This window comes from Notolepis coatsorum, assembly GCF_963971535.1.
Source record: "Notolepis coatsorum genome assembly, chromosome: 10".
NCBI lineage: Eukaryota > Metazoa > Chordata > Actinopteri > Aulopiformes > Paralepididae > Notolepis > Notolepis coatsorum.
In genome coordinates this window covers 55761358-55783130 of record NC_140174.1, presented here as the reverse complement: position 1 = coordinate 55783130, position 21773 = coordinate 55761358, and the positions used below count along the sequence as shown (strand labels likewise).

Genomic DNA, 21773 nt, shown 5'->3' with positions numbered 1-21773 from the left:
ACACAGCAGGGGAAGGTGCAGGCAGGCTGATATAGTGTGCGTGTCTCCTTGTAGTCGCAGAGGGCAGCCTGGAGTTAATCCCAGCTCAGGGGGTCAAATGCAGGCCTATGGTAAGTATTAGTGGTGCTGTAATAAGTCAGGGGGACTTCACTGCCTCATACTGTATATAAACCACACGCAGGGAGCAGTCATTGAGGAAAGAAGTACAGAAACAAGAAGATACAATAATACAAAATAAATGTCAACCCATTCTTTTTTTCTCCTTTTTTTACAGATAATTTAAACTAAAGTGTTTTATCAACCATCTATTCTTACTCTAGTGGCGGTTCGATTTTGAATGAGATGCTTTGCATATGATCAAAATCAATACCTACTTTTCATCACAACACAACCTTATTCGCTACTAGAGTGCAGGTTGGCACTCTTCAAGACACAAGTACCTTTTCCACATCAATCTGTGCAGTTTACACTAAATGACACCGATTACAAGAAAAGGGTTATTCAGAAGGAAAAAAACAGCGCAAAAGTGTGTGTGTGTGTGTGTGTGTGTGTGTGTGTGTGTGTGTGTGTGTGTGTGTGTGTGTGTGTGTGTGTGTGTCAAGTCAAGTCAAGTCAAGTCAAGAGTTTTAATTGTCACGGCATACAAGTATACAATGAAATGCGGGTGGCCTTGCCCGCGACGATGTGCAATACAGTGGTACAACATATAATAGAATCCAATAAAAATACAGTGGTACAACATATAATAGAATCCAATAAAAAACAACATTGTGCAATAAACAGGTGACAGGTAACATGGTGTGACATCTCGGTATCTGTACATAGTATTTACAGAGCATATAGGACATGCTAGGTAGCTTTAGTAGTGCAATACACTGTTCCTATTGTTATACTAATTTAAAGTGGCCTTTCCTCTTGGCCATAAGTGTGCGTGTGTGCGGCATGAGTGTGTGCCCGCTCGTGTTAAAGTGTTAACGTGGCTGCTAGTGTGTGAGCGTGCACAGCGTGTGTGTCGTGTGTGTGCTTGTGTGTGCTTGTGTGTGGATAGTTCAGTTTCTGTGGCACTCAATGTTCATTGTTCAAGGCTCTGATGGCCTGGGGGAAGAAGCTGAGCCTAAGCCTCTCCGTCCTAGTAGCTGGGGTTCGCAGGCATCTGCCTGACCTCAGCAGCTGGAACAGGCTGTTATTGGGGTGGTGGGGGTCTTTCATTATTCTGCAGGCTCTGGATTTGCACCTCTTGTTGTATAGAACCTGCAGGGGAGGTAGCGCAATACCCGTGGTACGCTCGGCTGAGCACACCACTCTCTGTAGGGCCTTCTTGTCCTGTGCCGTGCTGTTTCCATACCAGGCAGTGATGTTTCCGGTCAAGATACAGCTCCTGAGTAGAAGGACTGGAGTATCTTCGCCGATACTCTGAACTTCCTTAACTGTCTCAGGTGGTAGAGGCGCTGCTTCGCTTTCTTTACTACTGTGTCTATGTGTGTTGACCATGTCAGATCCTCTGAGATGTGGACCCCCAGGTACTTAAAGCTGCTCACCCTGTCCACGGTAGCCTCGTTAATCATCAGTGGTGTGTGTGTCTCCTGCTGTCCTCTCCTATAATCCACGATCAGCTCCTTGGTTTTACCAATGTTCAGGAGCAGGCTGTTGTCCTGGCACCAGCGTTCCAGTACCTCAACCTCCTCCCGGTAGGCCTTCTCGTCGTTGTCCGAGATCAGCCCCACCACCACCGTGTCGTCTGCGAACTTCACTATGGAGTTGGAGCTGAACTTGGCCACACAATCGTGTGTGTAGAGTGAGTACAGCAGGGGGCTTAGAACACAGCCCTGGGGGGACCCGATGCTCAGGGTGATGGTGTTGGAGGTCTGACCCCCCACCCTGACCGCCTGGGATCTTTCACTCAGAAAGTCCAGTACCCAGGCGCTCAGGGCCCCAGGCGCTCAGGGCGGAGCTCAGACCTAGCTCGATCAGCTTGTCCACCAGTCTGGTGGGGACTATGGTGTTGAACGCTGAGCTGTAGTCAATGAACAACAGTCTCACATAGCCCCCCTTCTGACGGTCAAGGTGGGAGAGAGTGCTGTGCAGTACCTGGGAGACCGCGTCGTCAGTGGCCCTGTTTGTCCTGTATGCAAATTGCATAGGGTCCATATCACTGGGGAGGGAGGCACAAATGTGGTCCTTGACCAGCCTCTCGAAACATTTCATGACCACAGAGGTGAGTGCCACCGGTCTGTAGTCATTTGGACATGTTGGGGAGGGTTTCTTCGGTACAGGGATGATGGTGGACATCTTGAAGCAGGCAGGGACCACTGACTCCGCCAGGGATTGGTTAAATATGGCGGTGAACACCAGGGCAAGCTGGTTGGCACAGGACTTAAGTATGCGTCCTGTTATACCATCTGGGCCAGCAGCCTTCCTGGTGTTCACCTGCATAAATGCTCTTCTCACACTGTGTTCCGACAACGAGAGAGCGCCCCCGCCCCCCGTGGTTGCCCCCCCCCCCCTCCACAACAGCCGGTGCGCCAGTGACGTCACTAGCCAGAGGGCTAGCGGCGACACTGTCTACACCGAACCGAGCGTTGAAGGAGTTGAGTTTGTCCGCGAGAGAGGCGTCGTCGCTCCCCATTGAGGGGGTGCTGACTTTGTAGTCAGTTATTGTCTTCAGTCCCCGCCACAAGCCTCTTGTGTCGTTTTGTGCCATTTGTGTCTCCAGTTTATCAGCATATGTCCTCTTAGCAAGTTTAACAGCCTTGCGCAGAGTGTAGACTGAAGCCTTGTACTCTTCCATATTTCCTGACTCTCTGCCCAGGTTATAAGCCGTGGTGCGAGAGTTCAGGGCTGCTCTAATAGTGCTGTCCACCCAAGGTTTCTGGTTTGGGAAAACCTGCACCCTTTTCGTGAGGACAATACCGTCAGCTACTGTTGTTATGTAGCTCACCACGGTATCAGCGTACTCGCTGACGTCACTGCCGCTTCCTTTAAACATGTCCCAGTCCGTGTCTTCGAGCGCATCCTGGAGCGTGTACTCTGATTCGTCAGACCACTTTTTTGTCTCACGTGACACGACGGCGTCACGTGATCTTTGTTTGTATGCAGGGATTAAAAAAATGGAGTCGTGATCGCTCGCGCTTGCAGCACCCATCAATGGCGGAGCCGCTACAGCTTTGTAGCCGGCTCTGAACGGGGTGTAACAATGGTCGAGTGTGTTCCTCCCCCTCGTGGAGCAGGCGATGTGCTGAAAAAAGGACGGCATCACTTTCTTCAGATTCGCCTGGTTGAAATCACCAGCCACTATCATCGCGGCTTCCGGATGCTTGATCTGTTGTCTGTTGAGGTGGTCGTGTAATTCCACCAGCGCTTTGCCAGTATTTGCCTGTGGGGGGATATATACGACGGACATGATGACCGCGGTAAACTCACGGGGTAGGTGGAACGGACGGCACAGGATTGAGAGATGTTCCATATCTGGGGAGCATGAACTTGAGAGGACATGTACTTCTTTGGGATTAACCCAGAGATTGTTCGTGAGGATGCAGACCCCACCTCCGATGCTCTTCCCAGAGGCTGCCGTGCGATCTGCTCTCAGGACGGTGAAGTTGTCCGATGGAGAGACGCTGTTGTCCGGCGTCGCTGGCTTGAGCCATGTCTCCGTGAAACACATGATGTTAACGTCTCTCATCTCCCGTTGGAATCGGACCCTCGCTCTCAAGTCGTCCATCCTTCCCTCCAACGAACGTGCATTCGCCAGAAAGATGGATGGAATTGCTGGACGGTAAGCAGATCTTTTTAATCTAAGCCTGATACCTCCTCGTCTTCCTCTATGCCTCTTTCTGCCGTTTCCTTTGTTGCCGTTCTCCAGCTTGATTTCTGTTAGCCATTCTGGGCATAAAGTGTCTCCAAACTCCTCTTTGAGTCCGGAGTTTAGGTCCATAAGTGTCTGGCGGTTGTATGACATACCCGCCAGTGATGTTTTAATAAAAAAAGTAGAAAAAACAAACATAATAGCTAAAAATGTGCACAATCGTCGCGGAGCTAAACCAAAGGCGACTGACCGGGGTCGCGCCATAGTGAATGTGTGTATGTGTGTGTGTGTGTGTGGGGTAAATTAGTCAAATCAAGAGGTGGCAGAGGCCTGGAAAAAGCTGTGGGCTTTCACCGCAAGGCAGCCCTCTCCTGTTTACTTTCACTTCTGCCTCCACGGAAACAGTGGTTTCACCGCGTAGGAGTCACTGCTCCCCACCTGTAAGGTTTCACTATAGCGGTGCTGTGCAACATGGGGGAAATTGACATGGCATTTTCTGTTTTCTTATTTTTATTAGATTAGCCTACAGTGGAGGGTGAGATAACATGCAACATGAACTCTTTCAGGTGTCATTTTTGGATATAATTCTACAGTATATATATATACTCCACAGGTTCCCATGACCGGTAGTTATTATTATAGCTACAGTATTACTAACTAATTACTAACTATTACTAACTAACTTAGATCATCGTTGGAATGTTCTGTTCTCGAAATGATATCTCACGTGAGATGTGGCACACCAAATACGAGTTTAAGATTCAGTACTATGAAAATCTTGTTTTGCAATCTTGTAAAATGTTTTTAACAGAAGGTGTGTTGACATAAAATTACCCAAAATGCTATCCCCCTGGATATCAACAAAATCAGATATCCAATCTACTTCCTTTGAAATATTGCATAATATACAGGGGATACACTGATTGGCCCATCAGTCAGGTGGCAGTAGTTGTAAAGGATATCAGCTATCTAATGAAACTAGTTTGCTACAATTTAGTTCATTTGAGTGGTTCAAAAACATCCACAGCAACGGTGACAATGTATTTATCACCTGCTAGCACAGTTAGCCACCGTTAATTTCCCATAGCAAACGATCATACTGGGCTCATGAATTTGTTCGAAAGCTTCATATTATAATACTAACTTGACATCTCCTTTCAACAGGAGAACAGAAGGCCAAACCCCCTAAACATACTGGTGACATTGCTATGCTCAGAGAGAGTGCACTAAAAATGGTTATAACAAATCAAATGACATCTGAAACTTAAAAAGTGATACTTGTGACATTAATATTCCACAATAAGCAATTTATGACTGGATAAAAAAATGGAATCGATCTCCCACAACATTGTGAGTTCCGCCAAGCAACCAGGTCGCACCTGGGAGCAATTTAAGGTGTGTGTGGGTGGGGGGGTATCCCTCTCCTCCAAGTTATAAACCAAACTCATTTACTGCATTTACATCCCAGAAGACAGCTCACAGCCTGCCTTGTAAACATTCTAAACTTTGTCACTTTTACTATAAATCCTATATTTTTAAGATTTATAATTTTCCAGATAAATGATTGAAGCTTAGTGCCAACATGTATATAATTCTTAGTAGCCTATTTCCCTTGAGATGAACCATCTCGTTTTCAAGGGGGTCCTCAATATATACAATATATAAAATATAGTTATATACTATGTTATCGAATGATTGAGAAAACTACTTTTATTCATAAAATATGGTTTAGGTGACAGATAAAGCCCAAGGCAGACTGGTGTACTTAGAACTCGGGCAGGCAAGAGGCTCAGAATCCTGGTGATGGTTTGGAGGCAGTGAACGAGTCCCGCTCGGTAACTGGGAGATTTCAGGGGAAATGTGGAGGAAAATGTTGCTTGTCACCCTGCTTGCTGTTAAGGAACTAATTGCACCCTGCTGTCACGTATGAAGGAATGGTGGAAATACATGTGAATGGGAAGATATCAGACAATACAGTTTTTCTCAATTGCTTTGGTGCATTTCTCTGATCAGAATTAAAGTTCTCATAACTGTTAGTGCATTTCTCAAAACAATTAGTACAAACTGCAAAACCTAGTTGATAACCTGCAGAAGCGTGTCACTTGCTCAAAATGGATAGTTCATTCCTCAAAAGCAAGTATTCATGTCAATGAAAGTGTCAGTGTCATCAAAATGAAAAGTCCTGACACCATTGTTTATGAACAAGATAGTCAAATGGCTTTGTCATGTTTTCATTATGACAGATCACTCTGTAAGTGTTTTCCAATGCAAAAAAGTCAGATATTGGTGACACTACCTGAAAATGCTCAAGACAGCACTATACACTATTTGCACAGCCATTTGAAATCTACAGTTACACATTACTGTACACACTGTACACATTGTAATATTCCCTCCTTGTTGGTCTGGGACATCAATGGTTGCTCTCTGTCCAATGGGATTTCTTCCACACGGTCTACCTTTTGCCAGATTGAAACCCGCCTCATCAACGTATAATGTGTGCAGCGGTTCCCTGGTACACGCTTTATCCCAGAAGAGAGAGAGATAAAAATTATAAACTTTTCCTGTGTAACATAATGCATTTTGGACAACATATTGTACAGTATGAACTGGCATGTAAGTGTACTGCATGGCACTACACAAAGTAACCAGTTTACAGCACTGAACATTAGAGTATATGCATAGAACACATAAATGTTTTACTTGTGCATACTGGTGGCGGATCTCCTTCACTCTGTTCCAATGGCTACTCATTTGTCAATTGTACTACAATTGTTTCATGCACATTTAATTTACACTGAGCACTCTGTCAATTGTAGCGATTGAAACGGATTCAATATTCCCAAAGATATTGTCATCCTCTATAACAGCGCTTTGTATCTCTGTCAACCTTATGGCATTGTTTGCAATCACAATTCCTCTTGTTGCGGAGTAAAAAAGGGCCCTCTTCCAACTCTGCGAGGTTGTCTTGCAATCCTATGTGGTGCAGAGTAAAATTACAGTAATGTACAGCAAACATGAGATATACTGCTTTACAGTAACCCATATTACTGTAGTGTACAATAACAGTGCTTCCCACTTGTAAAATAATGCAGTACAGTACCATACTGTAAATATGGCAAATATTTACTGTAACACTACTGTACACTACAATACAGTAAATCTGTGCTGCAGTAAAGCTGTCTAAATGTAAAATGTAAAAAGTGACAAGTTCTTGTCCCACTGCAAGCTTCATGTATGACACAATGGCAGTAGTGCAGTGCAGATTGTTTAGTGCTGAATTACTGTCCAGTATACACACCTGCTCTCCCGACAAAATGTTTGAATACAGTAATTTAATTTACAGTGGTTCTCTCAACATTTGGCTGCACCCTTTGACCAGCCTCAGCCATTGTGAGGCCGTGATTGATAGATTTTGACAACTAGTTCAACATTTTTGTATGTAATGACTCAATCAATGAAATGAGGACTATTAGTTTTATAGGGAATGACTATTCAGCAGTCATAAGTATAGTTAATTTTGACTGACATGACATAAGCAAATGATAATGTTATAAAACAGCAGAGAATTGTATGAAAGCAATTGATGCATGTCCAAAAGCATTTGCAATTTGTTCGGAGGAATGAGAAACTGCTACTATGATGTGCACAAATGACAAAATGTTGTGGAGGTTGAACTAACAGTTATGAGAACTTTAATTCTGATCAGAGAAATGCACCAAAGCAATTGAGAAAAACTTGTAAAAGAACACAAAAGAGATTGCTAGGAAGCCAAGCAAACTTAAAGCTGTGCTTACACTGCCCCCTACTGTTCAAGTTACTTCTCATCAATTTTCTTTTGGCCTATGTACAGTAGTCACACACACACAAACATACACACAATCCTACTTCTAAACACCTGCGAGAAAGAGGCATATACGAACAACAATGTTATTATACATTGTATTGTAGGCTGCAATGTACATTGTATTATACTGTACTGTTATAGTAAACGGTTAATGGTCAACAATATTATAGTTTATATAGTGAATACCTGTACAGATGCAGCTATTAACATATATTAACGTATATTAATGTGTATTATGACTGATAAGGCATACAGACCCTCATCTGCACCTTTGTTTATACTGTTTAATTTTCTCATATTTTGCTGCTATGATGTCCAAATTTCCCCAATGGGATAAATAAAGGAATATCCTATCTTATCTCAGAAGTGTTAGGTCTTGGCTACTAAAACTCCTCCCATACCACAGTGAATGCTCACTGACTGCTCTGATGACCTGCTGACCAGCCCTGCTCTCTACATCATGACAATCCACTGGACTAGTATTACCTGGGGGCCTCTGGTCATTAGTAATAACTGGACTAGTATTATCTGGACATCTGGTCATTAGTAATAACTGGACTAGTATTACCTGGACCTCTGGTCCTTAGTAATAACTGGACTAGTATTACCTGGACCTCTAGTATTACCTGGGACCTCTGATTATTAGTAATAACTGGACTAGTATTACCTGGACCTCTAGTCAATAGTAATAACTGGACTAGTATTACCTGGGACCTCTAGTCATTAGTAATAACTGGACTAGTATTACCTGGAGACCTCTAGTCAATAGTAATAACTGGACTAGTATTACCTGACCTCTGATCAATAGTAATAACTGGACTAGTATTACAGGGACCTCTAGTCAATAGTAATAACTGGACTAGTATTACCTGGACCTCTAGTCATTAGTAATAACTGGACTAGTATTACCTGGAGTAAAAATTCCAGCGCAAATTACAGACCATGTTTTAGCAAACACAGAGGTCATCTGATAATATTAGTCCTGTGCAAATTGGCATCTCAGTCATTCTTTTTTGTAGTAATACAATCAATACAAGAAGGTTTTAAATCAAGATCGATAGAAAAATATATTTCCATATAATTATCAAGAGGTATTTAAATCCAAGAACTAGAGCACTAATGCTACATTTGATTATAACATGGAGGTTGGAAATTCTGACTTTGTCAGTTTTAGTTCATGCGAGACGAATTGTAAGAAAAAGTTGCCAAAAAAAGTTTAGCGTGAACATTGGGCCTCATTCATGAAGCGATATAAGAACAGATTTTGTTCTTAACTAGCATTTCCTCTTATTTTGTTCTTAACTGGGATTCACCAATGTTTTCTTATTGTTGCTTTTCTCTCAGGCAAGATCAAATTCTAAGAGTGGTCAGGAGCACTCTTACTCAGATAAGAAACTCTTACCCAGATGAGAAACATTTAAAAAAGCCTACCATTCATAATAATAATACATACGATTTATATGGCGCTTTTCCTAATGCTCAAAGACACTTTACAAAACAAACAATACAATACAATTGTGAGGATTGGTTCTTTCCCCGCCACAGGCTTCTTAAGGTACTGTGATGATTGGTCCGTTCCCCGCCACACGCTCCGTTCCTTTAAGGTACTGTGAGGATTCTGTGATGATTGGTCCGTTGCCAAACGCACACTTCTAAGTCAAGTATCAATTACCATCACGCACCTGATGTGTGTTCTAATCAGCGCCCCAGAGGCTTCATATACTCTGACCTTCTGTCATTCGAGGCCGGGTCGTTTTGAGTACTACTGTTCTGGAATACAACTGCATATACCTGCCTTTCCCTGTCGCTGTTCCGCTGTCTTCTTTCTCTCCAGGACCTTTTTGTGGAGAACCGCTGTGGAGAACCTGGTTCCCCGTTTGGAACTGCGCCTCGTTATCTGCCCGCTTTACGCGTTGCGCTCTGGTGAGTTTTTGGAAACAGTTCCTTTTGGATTATCAGTTTTTTGTGTGTTTGGTGAACACTGAAGAAATACCGTTTTTGTTTTGTACTGGACTCAGCTAATTTGTGTGTTAGAATAACACTGAAGAATACCGTGTTGTTTTTCACTGGACTCAGCTAACTTGTGTGTGGTACACCGAAGATCAAGTCACTTGGGATTAATACTGGACTCTGTCACCTCTCTGCCTCTGTGTGTTCGTTGGGCTGTTTCTGATTTCTCTCTCTCTCCGTTTTCCACCGTGAGTGAAAGCTGGGAGTATCTGCAGAGCCGCTACAACGTCACATGCCAATTCCTCACCACTATCTACTGGGAGTATCTGCAGAGCCGCTACATCGTCACATGCCAGATCCCCGTTTGTTTGATTACTGTACCTCATCCATCTTGTGACTCTGTGAATAAATACGCCCTAGCTTTTGGCTAACTCTGACCTTCCTGTCTGTGCCGTTGCGTTTGAGGTCGGTTACAAACCATAACAACAATACAAAATATATATAAAAGGTGAGAGGAAGGAGTTCATGGGTTGAAAGTAGGGATGTCCGATATTATCGGCCGATATTGGCATTCAAATGTGATATCGGAAATTATCGGTATCGGTTTAAAAGAAGGATTTAAAATTTAAACCGATACCGGTAATTTCCAAATGTTTTTTTTTTTTTTTTTACCTTTATTTACCCAGGCAAGCAAGTAAGAACTAATTCTGATCTTATTTATTGTCAAAAGTATGCATAATGTTGTGTTAATTCCACGACAAGAGATATGTAATGTTAATTACCTGAAATTATAAAAAATTTGGGGGGGGGGGGGGGGGGACCCTGCATATATCGGTATCGGCGGTTGATATTGGTTGATATCGGTATCGGAAATTAAGAGTTGGACAATATCGGTATATCGGTATCGGTAAAAAAGCCAATATCGAACATCCCTAGTTGAAAGCAAACCATTGGTCAATTGCCCCCAAATACGACTTTATAAACCCAGAACTTTTCAATAATTATTATTATTATTATTATTATTATTATTATTATTATTATTATTATTATTATTATTATTATTATTATTATTATTATTATTATTATTATTATTATTATTATTATTATTATCATTATAACTTATTGCGTGCGTTCTGCACAGAACAGTTAGATGCTGGCTGCCCAGGCGTACGCACAGAACGCATATTTACAACATCTCTTCTCTTCTCTTCTCTGCTCCTACAAATTCTGAGCACATTTGGGGTTTTAGCCACAGGGACATTTCAGAGAGAGAGATGACAGCTGACAGATCCAGTATTTGCCAACCTACTGCACGATTGGTTCTTGACAAGTGCGTAGTCGTTCATTCAGTATTGACAACGCCTACTTTGAGGGCGGCTAGGTGGCGCAGTGGGCAAGGCGCTCGCCACCAATGCAGGAGATGCTGGGTTCGAGCCCATCTCTCGGCGTTTGTTCATACTAATACAATTGGCAGTATTAGGGGGTGGGAAGCTGGTGGGTGGGGATCGGACGTTGTGGACAGCGACTCCTACAGGTCGGTTGGTGGCGCGCCTGCACAGTAGAATCAGGAAGCGACGGGGGCGGCGTGTCCCTCCCACGCAGACCCTCGCCGCTGAGAGATCGCGCGGTGCAGGTGAAAAGATGCAACGGCTGCCTCCTCGTGTACCGGAGGGGACACGTGATGCAAGGCTTCGTCCACATTGCAGCCGGCTTGTGGGACGCATGGCCTAACAACGCTCGAGACAGGGGAGGGTAGAATTGGACAATACGAAATTGGGGAAGGGAGAAAAATAGAAAAATGGGGAGAAAAAGTAGACAAAAAAAAAGACAGCCTACTTTGCTGGGACGATTTTTATTTCGCACTATACAGTACGTATACGTATAAGTACAAGTATAAGTCTTTATTTGTCATCAGATTAACACACACCCACATGCGATGATGAGTGACCAACAGGAACACACACACACATGCACTGAGTCGCGAGTCGTGAGACGTGTGTGTGTGTGTGTTTGTGTGTGTGTCATTTTGAGATCAGTCGCAAATCGCTTCCTGTTGAATGGATCAGACAGCGATCAGATGCCGAAACTCGGCTGTTTTACACACGCCTCATTCGCCTTATAAGGAGATGGCGGGCGTGTCTGTATGCAAATGTATTTAGCGCGAATGCGAATTTGAATTTAAGAATGAGTGGGATTCATCATGCAACATACCTGGGTAAGGGCAGATTTGGACGTTAAGAACGGCTTGATGAATGTGGCGGTTGCTTTTCTTATTGTTCTCTTAACAGACAGGTAAGCAAGAATATAAGAAAAATAATAAGAGAGTATTGTTGAATGAGGCCCATTGTGTTTTTCTTACTCTGTTGCTCGAACGCACGTAGGTCTGAGACGACGCATTTCCCACTTCCAACATCCCATCTCCGACCATAAACGAATGCAGCACAAAATTTGAGTTGTCATCAGGTATGAAGTCTGAAGCTGCTCCGTAGACTATTCATTGGGAAAGATGGTCTACTCTAGGTGACATTGAGAGCACCCAGGGGAATGTTCTGTGTATACGGGTAAATTCTCTGCTCCACAACTGAGAGCACTGCTAAAGAATGAAGCTCATTTGGGTATAAAAAGTCAAACAAACATTCTGCATTCACTCACACACAAACGGTCACTTTAAACACAATGGAAAGGACACTTTAAAGGAATGAGGAAAATAAAGGTCTGATAATAAAGTTCTATACAAGAACTGTTGTGGTTCTTGTAGTATAGTTTAGAAATAGCAAGTATAGCATAAGGATATAGAGTAAAAATTGTATTGTATAGTAGTGTACATAGGACCCAGTGCCTTAATTCGTAGCTAACATTGTATTGCATTATCTCAGGACTTTAACATGTCTATTTTATCATGTCTATTTTATGTCTATTTTATTACCTGTTTATTATGTCTATTTTATTATTTAGTATTATTGCACAATCAAAGCGGTCATGGCCACCCGCATTTCACTGTATGCCCTGGTATGTATGTGACAAATAAACCTCTTGAATCTTGAATCTGTGGGTCCACAAATCGTTCATCGTCAATGGAGCAGCTCCAGACTATTATACCTGATGATCACAATTCTGAGTCTTACTTCTCCGGTTTCTGGTTTCTGGAGAGGTGATCGGGAAGGAGGCGACAAACTCTATTATTAAAAACAAACATGACATTTCAGTCACGCTGACCTCCATACGATGAAACATCATGGTTTGTTAAAAATAAATATTTATGTGAGTGTCATGTCTCCCGCCTTCCTGATGGACTACTACTTCTATTCTACTACCTTAGGAGAGGGTAGCTCATCATCATAAATATTGACTGTTGTGTACTGACTTTCCTAGGTCATGGGAATAACCAGCCCAATCTCACTTAAAATATGTAAATAAAGTACTAATCAACCTATTAGTACATTGTATGTTATGTTATAGCCACAAGTAATATGTTGACGTCTTTATGAAAATGTACAATGTGTATGTATTACAAATAAGTATATATATTATATATTCAAAACATTTAAACTTTTTCAGAAAACATTTAAGCTCCTCTGCTGGGGAACAAACCCGGGGCGCATGTGAGGCAAGTACCTTTACCTAAAGATACTTATCTGACAGCCTCGCCCAAACCCTAACTTAACCTTAACCCTAATCTTATATCTTAACCATAACCATTAAATGTTAAAATGAACCATCATCATAGTATTGCTAGTAGGTTTGTATCAGGGTGTCTTAGTCTTAGTGGTGAGAGCACTCACCCGCGACCACAATCATTGTTGCTTTCACTCCCGGTTGCGGTTTGTTTTGGACTTTTGCCGATACGAAATGTAAATATAAGACTTATACAAGTTAACACACATAAATATATTACTTATGACTATAACAAAACGTAGATTATGTACCTTTTTTCTTGATGTACGTATTCTGATTAGACTGTGTTGGAATAACATAGGAATTCTCAATGTGGGCGGTGCCTTCGCTTTAATCTCTCTGGAACCTATTGTGTCGTCCTGTGTCGCAAAACTACACTTATCTGTCCGAACCGGAGGGTGAAGAAAAAGAAAAAAAGACGGCAAGAATGATTTGCAAATATTACATAACCCTTCCTAGCTTCCTCCCTCGCTCCCTTCCTTTCCTTTCCTTTCCTTCCCTCTACACTCTCTCCCAGTGGTTAGTGGTTCTTCACTTACTGTTCATCTCCGACCTTCTTAATCCACTCCACATCACACTGCTCGCATGAAGAAGAAGTCATTTCCTGTTGGAAGTAGAGCGTGAAATTAGATTAGCACGCAGGTGCTGTGAGGATATTGGACAGAATATGATGGAGAGCCTACGGAGTCGGCGTGTTAGAATGTCTCACCCAGCACTTGGGGTAGGCTGAAATACAGATCCCAGGTAGCTATGGATATTATGGTATGTGTGTGTGTGTGTTAGGGTTATGTCTGTGTGCATGTACAGTATGTGAATTTGTGAGTAGTAGTGATGTATGTGCATTTGTGTGTAGTAGTGATGTCGAATATTGATAGATGGTTTTGTGTGTGTGTGTGTGTGTGTGTGTGTGTGTGTGTGTGTGTGTGTGTGTGTGTGTGTGTGTGTCTCTGTGTGTGTGTGTGTCTCTGTGTGTGTGTGTGTCTCTGTGTGTGTGTGTCTCTGTGTGTGTGTGTGTGTGTGTGTGTGTGTGTGTGTGTGTGTGTGTGTGTGTGTGTGTGTGTGTGTGTGTGTGTGTGTGTGTGTGTGTGTGTGTGTGTGTGTGTGTGTGTGCGTGTGTGTGCGTGTGGGCGGCTGGGCTCTGTACATTCACTAGTGCTGTCACACAGTCCCAGACACACACACGCACACACACGCGCACACACACACACACACACACAGACACACACACACACACACACACACACACACACACACACACACACACACACACAGATCCACACACGGATACGCACACACACACACACACACACACACACACACACACACACACACACACACACACACACACACACACACACACACACACACACACACACACACACAGCAGCTCACTATTCTCTGTCTGACTGTGTATGTGTGTACATGTGTGTGGCGGTGGCTGAGCGCTGTTCAAATGTCCAGTGTCCACTGATGTTTGAATGCAAGTAAAAGAAAATAGCTTCGCAGCATAAATGCCAACCAGAAACGCGTAGCCACACCAGGAGAGCCTCAACAATCTCACATTTACTGATCTGACATGTGAATGTGCACAATACCCTGGGAAATGTGCAAAATAGCTATATTCCCACATTTAACATAACATATGCTTATGTGAGTTTCTCCACAGGTGACTCTCCAACACTGACCCTCTGTCTCTGGCTGTTCTGTAGCTGTTCTGTCATCTCGTCCTTCAGCCTCTCACACTCCGCCTTCAGCTCCTCCTCCCGATGACACGCCCCCTGGGCCTCGTGCCGCGCCCCCTCTAGCTCCGCCTCCAAACGCTGCAGCTTCAGGTCCGAGAGAGCATCCAGGCTACGGGAGCTCTGCAGGGTCAGTGCAGGACAGTCTAGCACTGAGAGAGAGAGAGAGAGAGAGAGAGAGAGAGAGAGAGAGAGAGAGAGAGAGAGAGAGAGAGAGAGAGAGAGAGAGAGAGAGAGAGAGAGAGAGAGAGAGAGAGAGAGAGAGAGAGAGAGAGAGAGAGAGAGAACACAACACTGTTGACCTAATTGGCCCATTATCCATGCTGAGTGAACTGTTATTATATAGTTCAGTATGAGGGAACAACAGAAGGGCCACTTTGCTCTGGAACACTGTGTGATTCAGACACTGAGACTCACACAGCCTCAGGCATGTGTGACAATGTGATACCTCAGCAGTCTCTATCTCTATCTCACACACACATACAGTACATACACAAAGACACACACACATAAATGCACACATTGCACACACACACACACGCACACACACTCATGCGCGCATTGCACAAACAGACAGACAGACACACAGACTACTGTATATATATATGCACACACACACACACACACACACACACACACACACACACACACACACACATACACACGCACACACACAGGTTTAGATGCATAGTACCTGTGCATAGACTGTCACTGATAAATAAATAAACATCTAGACATGATTTTTGAACGTTAACAGTAGGCTAACGGGTAGCCGCTAAAACGCGAATCAGTTGACTGTATCACTTTCTGTAGCTAGCCTAGCACGCTAGTTAACTTTCTCGGCTCGTCTGCAGTCAGCCGCCAGAGGTGAAAATGTGTGACAAACGAAAAGGAGATGACGGCAGCTCATCTGCAAAAAAAGTTAGGACCTACAGCAATCGTGAAAATTACATCACCATGGGCTTCACTGAGGGACCAGACAAACGACCTGAGTCTGTGATTTGTGGAGAAAAGTTGGCAAACTCGAGCCTGAAGCCCAGCAAGCTGAAGAGACATCATGTGAGGTTCGCCTCTTCCCTGGACCTTTAATTCCTGTTCCCTGGACCTTAATCCCCTGTCTCCTCACCTCACCAGCCCCCACCCTCGCGTTCGTTTACTCTCGTCTGCTCTTCAGCAGCCCACACCCTTGGACTACCTGTCATTATGTGTTTGATTGGTCCGTGCCGAACACACACTTCTAGTCAAGTATCAATTACCATCACGCACCTGATGTGTGTTCTAATTAGCGCTCCAGTGGGCTTTAAATACCTCGATCTCCCCCCAGTCCTCGTCGGGTCGTTCTGCAAATTCCTACGGGAGATTCTCTATCTGTAAGCTCCTACGGGAGATTCCCTATCTGTCTGTATGCTGTTCCATCTCCGGCGTGAGACGAGGTGCAAGCCTTCGCCACCTGTCGCCGTTTGCCTGGAGTGGGACACAGTACTGCGCTCTCTAATTCTCTACGGGAGGTATTCCAGTGTTCCACTCCAGACCCCGCGCCAGATGCGCTCTCCGAACCGGCGTGTTCTCCAAGCAGACGCGCACCACTCCAGACCCCGCGCCAGATGCGCTCTCCGAACCGGCGCGTTCTCCAAGCAGACACGCACCACTCCAGACCCCGCGCCAGATGCGCTCTCCGAACCGGCGCGTTCTCCAAGCAGACGCGCACCACTCCAGACCCTGCGCCGAATGCGCTCTCCGAACCGGCGCGTTCTCCAAGCAGACGCGCACCACTCCAGACCCCGCGCCAGATGCGCTCTCCGAACCGGCGCGTTCTCCAAGCAGACGCGCACCACTCCAGACCCCGCGCCAGATGCGCTCTCCGAACCGGCGCGTTCTCCAAGCAGACGCGCACCACTCCAGACCCCGCGCCAGATGCGCTCTCCGAACCGGCGCGTTCTCCAAGCAGACGCGCACCACTCCAGACCCCGCGCCAGATGCGCTCTCCGAACCGGCGCGTTCTCCAAGCAGACGCGCACCACTCCAGACCCCGCGCCAGATGCGCTCTCCGAACCGGCGCGTTCTCCAAGCCGACGCGCCCCACTCCAGACGTCTAGCCTGCGCCCTCCTACTCCATCCCTGTAAGCAGCTCTGGCCCTAGTCTCCCCTGTTGGCTTCTTTGTTAGCTCCCCTGTTAGCTTCCCTGTTAGCTCCCCTGTTTAGCCTGTTAGTCTCCCCTGTTAGCTCCCCTGTTAGCCTTTGTTGTTTCCCCTGTTGACTCCCCTGTTTAGCTTCCCTGTTAGCTCCCCTGTTAGCCTGTTAGTCTCCCCTGTTAGCTCCCCTGTTAGCTCCCCTGTTAGCCTGTTGACTCCCCTGTTAGCTTCCCTGTTAGGCTCGTTAGCTCCCCTGCAGCTTGCTAGGCCTCTACTACCAGCATGGCCCCAGTCTTCTAGCTTAGCCCCGGCTGCTAGCACAGCCTCTATGTTAATGCAGCCCTTGCAGCAAGCATAGGCCCTGTAGCTAGCCATGCCCAGGCAGCTAACCCGGTCCCTCTGCATGGCCTCCACTTTTTGTGTAGTTTTCCCCACTGCTAGGACTGCCCCTTCAGCTAGCAAGGTCAGTTTTCTCCCACTGCTAGGACTGCCCCTTCAGCTAGCAAGGTCAGTTTTCTCCCACTGCCAGGACAGCCCCTTCAGCTAGCAAGGTCAGTTTTCTCCCACTGCTAGGACTGCCCCTTCAGCTAGCAAGGTCAGTTTCCCCACTGCTAGGACTGCCCCTTCAGCTAGCAAGGTCAGTTTTCTCCCACTGCTAGGACTGCCCCTTCAGCTAGCAAGGTCAGTTTTCTCCCACTGCTAGGACTGCCCCTTCAGCTAGCAAGGTCAGTTTTCTCCCACTGCTAGGACTGCCCCTTCAGCTAGCAAGGTCAGTTTTCTCCCACTGCTAGGACTGCCCCTTCAGCTAGCAAGGTCAGTTTTCCCCACTGCTAGGACTGCCCCTTCAGCTAGCAAGGTCAGTTTCCCCACTGCTAGGACTGCCCCTTCAGCTAGCAAGGTCAGTTTTCTCCCACTGCTAGGACTGCCCCTTCAGCTAGCAAGGTCAGTTTTCCCCACTGCTAGGACTGCCCCTTCAGCTAGCAAGGTCAGTTCCCCACAGCTAGGACTGTCCTTCCAGCTAGCTTGTTCTCTCATGCTGGTCCAGCCCTGTCTGCCAGCCTAGCTCCGGCAGCTAGCGCAGCCTCTATGTTAATGTAGCAGTACAGCTAGCATAGGCCCTGTAGCTATCAGTGCCCTGGCAGCTACCCTTTCCCTCTGCTAGCCCCTTCCCTGTTCCCCTCTCCAGTGCCCCTGTTCCAGCCCTGTCTGCTAGCCTAGCTCCGGCAGCTAGCGCAGCCTCTATGTTAATGTAGCAGTACAGCTAGCATAGGCCCTGTAGCTATCAGTGCCCTGGCAGCTACCCTTTCCCTCTGCTAGCCCCTTCCCGGTTCCCCTCTCCAGTGCCCCTGTCCCTCGCCCTGTCCAAGGCCTTAACCCTGTTTTCTCTGTCCCTGTCTCCAGCCCGCCCCCGCGGGCCTCTGTTCCTGTTCCCCTCTCCAGTGCCCCTGTTCCTGCCCTGTCCCTTGCCCTGGCCCTGTCCTTTAGCCTTAGCCCCTTAGCTTGCTCGCCTCTTAAAGGCACATTGCCCTTTTTCCCTGTTCCAGTATATTTTGTGTTCTCCCTTAAAGGGACAGTGCCGCTTTTTTGTTTGTATTCAATAAATGCCCAGTTCTTGGCTTACTCTCATACCTGTCTTGTGTTGTGCGATTGGGGTCGGTTACAAACCATAACAGTACGACCCGACCAGTCGACGACCCCAGCCAGCACAGACAGTGTATGTTGAGTTTGTCCTTTGTTAGCTCTAGCTTCCCCGCTAGCATGGCCCAATTTTTTGTTTGTTGCCTTGTCATGTCCCCTGCCCCTCTGTCTGTATTTTTGGGTCGCCCGGTGGCTCCCATGGAGGGGGGAGTACTGTGAGGTTCGCCTCTTCCCTGGACCTTTAATTCCTGTTCCCTGGACCTTAATCCCCTGTCTCCTCACCTCACCAGCCCCCACCCTCGCGTTCGTTTACTCTCGTCTGCTCTTCAGCAGCCCACACCCTTGGACTACCTGTCATTATGTGTTTGATTGGTCCGTGCCGAACACACACTTCTAGTCAAGTATCAATTACCATCACGCACCTGATGTGTGTTCTAATTAGCGCTCCAGTGGGCTTTAAATACCTCGATCTCCCCCCCAGTCCTCGTCGGGTCGTTCTGCAAACTCCTACGGGAGATTCTCTATCTGTAAGCTCCTACGGGAGATTCCCTATCTGTCTGTATGCTGTTCCATCTCCGGCGTGAGACGAGGTGCAAGCCTTCGCCACCTGTCGCCGTTTGCCTGGAGTGGGACACAGTACTGCGCTCTCTAATTCTCTACGGGAGGTATTCCAGTGTTCCACTCCAGACCCCGCGCCAGATGCGCTCTCCGAACCGGCGCGTTCTCCAAGCAGACGCGCACCACTCCAGACCCCGCGCCAGATGCGCTCTCCGAACCGGCGCGTTCTCCAAGCAGACGCGCACCACTCCAGACCCCGCGCCAGATGCGCTCTCCGAACCGGCGCGTTCTCCAAGCAGACGCGCACCACTCCTGACCCCGCGCCAGATGCGCTCTCCGAACCGGCGCGTTCTCCAAGCAGACGCGCACCACTCCAGACCCCGCGCCAGATGCGCTCTCCGAACCGGCGCGTTCTCCAAGCAGACGCGCACCACTCCAGACCCCACGCCAGATGCGCTCTCCGAACCGGCGCGTTCTCCAAGCCGACGCGCCCCACTCCAGACGTCTAGCCTGCGCCCTCCTACTCCATCCCTGTAAGCAGCTCTGGCCCTAGTCTCCCCTGTTGGCTTCTTTGTTAGCTCCCCTGTTTAGCCTGTTAGTCTCCCCTGTTAGCTCCCCTGTTAGCCTTTGTTGTTTCCCCTGTTGACTCCCCTGTTTAGCTTCCCTGTTAGCTCCCCTGTTAGCCTGTTAGTCTCCCCTGTTAGCTCCCCTGTTAGCTCCCCTGTTAGCCTGTTGACTCCCCTGTTAGCTTCCCTGTTAGCCTCATTAGCTCCCCTGCAGCTTGCTAGGCCTCTACTACCAGCATGGCCCCAGTCTTCTAGCTTAGCCCCGGCTGCTAGCACAGCCTCTATGTTAATGCAGCCCTTGCAGCTAGCATAGGCCCTGTAGCTAGCCATGCCCAGGCAGCTAACCCGGTCCCTCTGCATGGCCTCCACTTTTTGTGTAGTTTTCCCCACTGCTAGGACTGCCCCTTCAGCTAGCAAGGTCAGTTTTCTCCCACTGCTAGGACTGCCCCTTCAACTAGCAAGGTCAGTTTTCTCCCACTGCTAGGACTGCCCCTTCAGCTAGCAAGGTCAGTTTTCTCCCACTGCTAGGACTGCCCCTTCAGCTAGCAAGGTCAGTTTCCCCACTGCTAGGACTGCCCCTTCAGCTAGCAAGGTCAGTTTTCTCCCACTGCTAGGACTGCCCCTTCAGCTAGCAAGGTCAGTTTTCTCCCACTGCTAGGACTGCCCCTTCAGCTAGCAAGGTCAGTTTTCTCCCACTGCTAGGACTGCCCCTTCAGCTAGCAAGGTCAGTTTTCTCCCACTGCTAGGACTGCCCCTTCAGCTAGCAAGGTCAGTTTTCCCCACTGCTAGGACTGCCCCTTCAGCTAGCAAGGTCAGTTTCCCCACTGCTAGGACTGCCCCTTCAGCTAGCAAGGTCAGTTTTCTCCCACTGCTAGGACTGCCCCTTCAGCTAGCAAGGTCAGTTTTCCCCACTGCTAGGACTGCCCCTTCAGCTAGCAAGGTCAGTTCCCCACAGCTAGGACTGTCCTTCCAGCTAGCTTGTTCTCTCATGCTGGTCCAGCCCTGTCTGCCAGCCTAGCTCCGGCAGCTAGCGCAGCCTCTATGTTAATGTAGCAGTACAGCTAGCATAGGCCCTGTAGCTATCAGTGCCCTGGCAGCTACCCTTTCCCTCTGCTAGCCCCTTCCCTGTTCCCCTCTCCAGTGCCCCTGTTCCAGCCCTGTCTGCTAGCCTAGCTCCGGCAGCTAGCCCAGCCTCTATGTTAATGTAGCAGTACAGCTAGCATAGGCCCTGTAGCTATCAGTGCCCTGGCAGCTACCCTTTCCCTCTGCTAGCCCCTTCCCGGTTCCCCTCTCCAGTGCCCCTGTCCCTCGCCCTGTCCAAGGCCTTAACCCTGTTTTCTCTGTCCCTGTCTCCAGCCCGCCCCCGCGGGCCTCTGTTCCTGTTCCCCTCTCCAGTGCCCCTGTTCCTGCCCTGTCCCTTGCCCTGGCCCTGTCCTTTAGCCTTAGCCCCTTAGCTTGCTCGCCTCTTAAAGGCACATTGCCCTTTTTCCCTGTTCCAGTATATTTTGTGTTCTCCCTTAAAGGGACAGTGCCGCTTTTTTGTTTGTATTCAATAAATGCCCAGTTCTTGGCTTACTCTCATACCTGTCTTGTGTTGTGCGATTGGGGTCGGTTACAAACCATAACACATCAGGCGTCTAAGCACCCAGAAACCGTTGGGAAGGATCCAGACTTTTTTCGGAGGAAAGAACAGTCTCTCAAGGCGAACAAGCCTGTTGATGTTAGAGTAGCGTGGAGCAGGGGTGGCAGTGATTTACAGAAGGCTACCGAAGCCTCCTTTGAGTGTTCACTTTTAATTGCAAAAGCAAAGAAACCGCACAATATTGGCGAGCAGCTCATCAAACCAGCCTGCATCAAAATGGTTTC

At 47.0% G+C, this 21773-nt stretch overlaps 1 protein-coding gene across 1 annotated transcript in view; it reads right to left on the bottom strand.

Annotated features, from left to right (window-relative positions):
* The window catches only part of tbkbp1 (TBK1 binding protein 1), a gene marked incomplete at both ends in the record, with an annotated part of 144461 nt that overhangs the window by 57709 nt on the left and 64979 nt on the right, over nucleotides 1-21773 (bottom strand). The window contains 2 exons of the mRNA XM_084322468.1: nucleotides 13814-13878; nucleotides 14960-15165. Of these exons, the coding sequence (XP_084178594.1) occupies nucleotides 13814-13878; nucleotides 14960-15165 (271 nt within the window). The remainder of the gene's footprint in view (nucleotides 1-13813; nucleotides 13879-14959; nucleotides 15166-21773) is intronic.